The sequence below is a fragment of the Nanorana parkeri genome, unplaced genomic scaffold (genome assembly GCF_000935625.1).
Source record: "Nanorana parkeri isolate BGI_ZX_2015 unplaced genomic scaffold, ASM93562v1 scaffold11, whole genome shotgun sequence".
NCBI lineage: Eukaryota > Metazoa > Chordata > Amphibia > Anura > Dicroglossidae > Nanorana > Nanorana parkeri.
The window spans coordinates 620,944-627,443 of record NW_017306279.1 but is presented as its reverse complement, the minus strand read 5'-3'; the positions used below and the strand labels follow the sequence as shown (position 1 = coordinate 627,443).

General features: G+C 42.2%; 1 protein-coding gene across 1 annotated transcript in view; it reads right to left on the bottom strand.

Moving 5' to 3' along the window:
* The window catches only part of SPRED2 (sprouty related EVH1 domain containing 2), a 101,651-nt gene that overhangs the window by 29,806 nt on the left and 65,345 nt on the right, over nucleotides 1-6,500 (bottom strand). Inside the window, exon 3 of the mRNA XM_018555781.1 lies at nucleotides 4,688-4,856. Coding sequence (XP_018411283.1) covers nucleotides 4,688-4,856 — 169 coding nt within the window. The remainder of the gene's footprint in view (nucleotides 1-4,687; nucleotides 4,857-6,500) is intronic.

Here is a 6,500-nt window from a genome sequence, read left to right as displayed (position 1 = left end):
CTGGAGTAAAAGCAAAGAGATAAGATATGAATACATGTTTTTAGTACATTATTGAAAGAGAAAAAAAAAAAAGTGTAAGCAAGTTTTCCTGGGCGCCCTGCCAGTCTCCAGCTAAACAAGTCCTACCTTTCTTTCAGGTAGACAACATGCTTTAGAGCAGAAATCTGATATGCAAGAAGCTTGAGCAGTGCTACAATTTAACCATTTCCATTTTGTGCTCTATTTATGTGAACAGAACCAACAGGTCAGTATTTCAACATGATACTAATATACAGCACAACAGGTGTAGCTACAGAAAAAAACAGGTCCTTTTGCACAGTTGGAAACAGGGCCTCATCACATAAAATAAAACTCCTTCAAATGCCCATTCAACACTCAAAGAGCTCATTTTAAAAGTGAATCTGAACCCAAGAACGTACTATATTGCAGCTCAACAGTCCCTGTATGTGGTGGCTGCATTCATTTGCTTTTTTCACCTGGCGATGCTGCCAGTAACACACGTCTTGTCCTAAAGTGACAGCACTGTATCTGTGGAGTAACATCAATGTCACTAAAGGACAGGAAGTATGTGAAGACTGCAGAACACATTGTCTGCTCATTTCCATAACATCGGGACGTGTTCGGCAGTCCACAAAGGGAACTTGGGCAGGATAAGACTAAAATAACGTTACAGAGTGCACAGGACAGAAATGCATTTCTGACAGGAGCAATGAGCGCACTTATTGTATTGAACAGATATAAAAATACTTTTCAATGGTATATTTAACAGACCAAAAAAGAGCAAATAAGTTATTTGTTAGGGCTGGCGTACACTTCAGAATTGTTCAGAAAGTGTTCTTTAAAACAGCCTGAGAGATAAAAGTAGTGTGTTACTTCTTATTACCAGACTCCTTTGTGAGATATTAAGAACTGAATATAGGCTTTGAGTAGGGCTGCAACAACTAATCGACATAATCGATTATTGAAAAAGTTGTCAACTTTTTCAATCATCGATTAATCGGCTTCCGATTGGTTGGCCCTGTTCACGGCTCCACACACACTGCGCGCTGCACCTCCTCCCCACCTCACGCTCGCCGCTGCCAGACCCACCCACCTGCATCCACGCTCCACACGCCGCACCTCTTCCCCGCCTCACGCTCACCACCCGCCCAAATCCACGATCGGCACAGGGACGCGGGGAGAAGAAGTAAGGAGGAGCAGGTGTGGGCGGATGACAGCCGCCAATAGACGGGCCCGATCTCAGAAACAAAGTTGCTGGAAGACTGCTCAGGTAAGCCTGCACTTTCCCACACATGGTGCTGTATAATGTATTGCTGGGATTTGTATTCCTCTATAGCTGATAGTACATTGTGCTGTATATTATACATAGGAATACAAATCCCAGCAATACATTATACACTGTATGTATAAATGTATTGCTGGGATTTGTTGTATTCCTCTATAGCTGGTGGTATTCTGCATTGCGCTGTATAGAGGACTACAAAACCCAGCAATAATACATTATACAGCACAATGCAGAATACCACCAGCTATAATGGACTATTGCTGGGATTTGTTGTACTCCTCTATAGCTGGTGGCATTCTGCATTGCGCTGTATAATGTACTATTGCTGTGATTTGTAGTCCTCTATAGCCGATGCCATTCTGCATTCATTGCTGTATAATTTTACACTTTTCATTTCACTATATTGCACACCACACTTTTTTTTTTTCCTTTTTTACTTCCACCGCTCCAAGCTTGCTCCTGTGATGGACTACAATCTCAATTCAAACTAGTAGTCCCATCACTGGAGCAATTTAAAAAAAATGTATTTTATTTTTAATCCGATTACCCGATTAATTGAACTTAATAATCGGCTAACTAATCGATTTTGAAAATAATTGTTAGCTGCAGCTCTAGCTTTGAGTGCTATACTCATCTCCTAAGACAGGGGTGGGCAACTCCAGCCCTCCAGCAGTGCTTTAATTACAAATCCCAACATGCCTCTGGGAGTCATTCCTGTAACAGTCAGTCTTGCAATGCCTAACGGGACTTGTAGTTCTACAATAGCTGGAGAAGCGGAGTTGCCCACCACTATCCTAACACATCTGGTCACTGTTCATTGTTTGAATTGAAGCTGGTCCCATAGAAGTCTAAGGAAGTGGCTACTGAAATTCAAACAGAAAGTAGAGTAGAAGCTCACCTTCACTATAATATGTTGCATTAACACACATTCTAATGGGCGTTAAGAAATGCATCCATCCGTATGCCACATAGTCATTTACTTAGAATGCCAACTCACAAGTCCAGTAGCAGTCAATAGACCAACACTGCAGCACACAACATACAAAGTGCGCTGCATTAAAAAAAAAAGTCTGGGTTGGTTTTTCTCTTCCATTGCTATGCATTGACAATCTATACAAAATGAATGATGCAACTGATGTTGATTAAGCAGGACCTATTTTTTCAACAGTTGATTCAAAATGGAGGTGGATTGTGTTAGAAGCCCATGCACAAAAAAAGCTCAATAGGGGGAATTGATCAAAACTGGGGAGGTTGACCATGGCAACCAATCAGCTTCTCTCTTCAGTTTGTTCAGTTAAGATTTAAAAATGAAAAAGAAGCTGATTGGTTGTCATGCACAGCTGCTCCAGTTTTCATAAATTCCCCCCCAATGTGCCTTACAGCACAAGCGTCATGTGAACTAACTCCAAAAGCTGACAAAACATTTGTATAAAAATGATAGCCAGAAAGGCATTTGCCCGATCTTGCATAATTTGAAGCATTGACAAGGCCCCGATGGTGATAGCAGTATTTCTGATCTTTCCTGCTACTACACAGAAGAGCGAAGGATTGGGACCCACTGGTAGAAGACTTTCCATGGAGAAGCAGATTTCCCTGTGTGATCTCCTGCCTGGGGCTCTATCCCCATCTTGCAGTTCAAAAACAAACCAACATTTTCAAGCAGGGCACTGCTTACATTTATTAAGCCATCTATGACCAAGTATAGCTTTCTGCTACCCCAGCCCCAAGACTTTATGGGCCCAGTGTAGAGTACACCCTTTGCATTCTTTGAGTTGACGACATTTCATTTTTATTTTTGTTAAAGAATTCTCTGTATGGCCTTTAAGTAACGAGCCTCAAAACTGCACAGGAAATCAATTGGTGAAAAAAAAACAAAAAAACATTGAGGCTGGATGGTTGCTACACAATGCTACAGACATTTTTATGAAAGACACTCTCATGAACAAGGGCTTACAATAGGACAGTGAAGCTCAGTAAGAAGGTAAAAGGGAGCTGGGTATCCAGGTAAACTTACAAGAATAAAAAAACCACAGCGTCACTAAAGGTGGTGGGGGGTTTAGAGCCGGGATAGCATCATGAACTGGGCTATGCTTTGTAAGTGATCACCAAACCACCAAAGTTTTAGACATTTGTACATGTCCACCCAACTTTATGGAACTACAAGTCCCAGCATAAACAATGTTTCTAGAGGCTGTATATAATGCACTTAATACAAAAATCATCACATGTCAGGAGTATGGGTTCAAACCATGCTGGACACCAGAGGGGGATGTGAACACTTCGCCCCATTTTCTGGACCAGATCTGGTCCAGAAAATGGTGTGAACCTGCCCGAAGCTCCAGTGCATTCCAGACCAAATGAGACAAGTATTTTTCTGGTCTGGAACGGACTGCGCTGGTGTGAACAGAGGCCAGAAATAGCATAGGGATACATTGGATGCATTTTGGGTCCAGAAACAATCTGGTCTGCTGATGATGTGGTGAATGGGCCCCTTAGCTAAACGTCAGAGGGTTGCAAGAGAAATCACTGGATGCTAAGGGGATACAAGTGCACAAAATACTAGAGTGCAGCATGATAGCCCCTCACCAGCTAAGGGAGGTCTAATAGGAAACATCAAAAACTAAATACTGAATGTTAGGATTTGCAAGAAAGAAGAGTTAGCCCACATGACTACAGTAAGTGTTACTCGGGATCTCATATTGATCTAGTCACATGGTCACACTAGCATATGTTTTCATGTTGAAAATGATGTAGCATATTTTTGGTTTATGTTTTGATTTGTTTTCTTAGTAGTAGTACATTTTGGATATCAAGGAGTTTTAACTTGCAAAAGAAGGCCATAGTCCATGAATGTGGATTTGGGAAAGGAGTCAGCAATGCTGGCTCCTAATGGCTGGCACTGTATCTGCATAGCTTACAGGTTCTGAAAGGTGATGCAGACATATAGGTCTGGAGGGGTGACTGGACTACTACAATGTGTAAGAGTTTACAAAAAATTTGACATACAATACCGTATCGGTATCTGCCATGAGCGAGGTTAGCTGTCTACCTGGGGGGTTTCCTTTATATATCTTTGCTGTCCTAAGTCTCAGTTGATCATTTGGGTAGGCAGTATGCTTCAAATACAATCATGTAAAAACAGAGATTACTTGGCACTGGTATACATACTGCTCATCCTCCTACCTAGGGGATTTGTGCTTACTTTACCCTGTCCTCATTAACATATACAACATGGGACAAATTAGAAAAGTCCTTCTTTCTTTGCCTGCCAACATTCATCCAGCTTCAGGGTTTTTCTGGTATCACCAGCACAAAAAAAGGAACTGAGGAATGTGACGGATCACGCAAGTTCCACACCCCAAGGCAAAGAATAGTTGGAATGCGGGTCTTAGGTTTCACTACCTTCTGTGAGGTCTTCAATTGCTTTGCGTACTCCTCTGTCGAAGGCTCGTGCATCAGCAGGACTCTGAAAGGTGAGGCCGAACCTTCTTTCATCAACTGACCAGTGATGGAACGTTGGAGTTGCCTTCTGATACACCAAATCCTTCTTTAAATAGCATTCCAACAACACCTGAGTCGGAGAAATAAAAAAGTACATGTACGTAAGGAAATGAGCAGTTCTTTTTATTTTACAACTTAGAACATTATATTAAAGAAGAAACACACAATGTAATACATTGCAGAGTTATGTTTGTGTGTTCTGCGGTCTGAGCATGTGGAGCAAAAAATAAAAATAAGTTATAGATAGTAAATGGCGGTCAATAAATCCAAAAGTGGCACTTCAGTTATAAGAGGATTCTGATGCGATGACTTGTTTCCCATCTCTCTCAGAGACTGCAATGACATCTCTGTGTTGCAGTTCCTGGTTCTGTAGCCCCCACCTCAGGGTATTCTCTCTCCTCCTTTAACATTCTCCAGGACATAAAGTTAAAGTGTAGTTTACTTACACTTTTGCAGTCAAACATGAGAAGCCCCTGCTACATTTTTGTATGTGTTCCCACACACAGCATACCTAAAAATAATTATACAAAAATATAGCATACCCTTCTAGATTTTTTTGAAGTAGTTTATACATAGGACTGTAATCTATTGTCCCTCATTACCATACAATGCGGAACACAAGCCTTGAGATCTTTAACCCTTTGTTAGGACAGACAGTGTTGAAATCTAGTTTACAACTAATAATATCTGCCAGCACAGAACAGACAGGGTTAATTATGGTAAACGAATCCCATAGCCTCCCCACATGGGGGAAACTAGGTAGGGTGTTTAAGCAAGTAAATGCTATGTGAATGGGAACAAGCAACAAACTGGGTGTTATTCCAATTTGGCTGCAAAAGTGGAAATACATAAATACCCAACAGGGAGATTGGAACCCGCTGATAGCGGCTGCAACAAGTGAACAGATCTAAGGACTCAAGTCCCTAGAACGCACGATCCAACTACATGAGAGATGTAAAGAAAAACTCTGGGCAGAAATTTTATTAACCTAACTGCTCATCTATGCCTAGGGTAAAAAAAAAAAAAAAAGTTATACACACCTGATCCTCAGAGACGGCTAGCTCTTAAGACTGGTCCTTGCAGTGTTTCTCCCCGTCTGCTGCAGCAGTCTAAGGATCCTCGAGTCATCACCTTCAATACAGTGTATACGAAGAGGACACCGAGGGACATACCATCACTGCAGCGGAGGAGAGACAGGCTGGAAGTAGTGCTGACGGCTCCGAGGATCGGGAGAGTATAATTTTTTTTTTTTACCCTAGGCTAAACTGAGCAGTTAACCTTTGCAGTGCGGTTGTAGCCCCACTGCAAAGGTTAATAAAACTTCTGCCCGGAGTTCTTCTATAAGAAACTGTTCTGTTCCATTTTGGGAAGATGGACTCAAAAGTAAACCAGTCATTAGAAACTAGGGATGCACTGGTGCCGATACTGAGTAAATGCTCCAATACCAGAACTTCTAGTCAGAGGGAGATTTCCTCTGACCGGCAGTGGCCAGAGGGAACATGGAGCTAGCTTCCCGGCCAATCAGGAAGCTGGGAGGTGGGTAATGACCCCCCCCCACCCCTGGCATCCTGATTGGCCGGCCAATCAACAGCGAACCAGCCAAACCGCAATCAAGAGGCCGGGTGGTGGGTAATGACATGCCGCCCGGGAAACCGGCTCCATGCTAGTTGCAGTAGCAATACCGTTACTCGGCGAGTAATGAAATATATATATA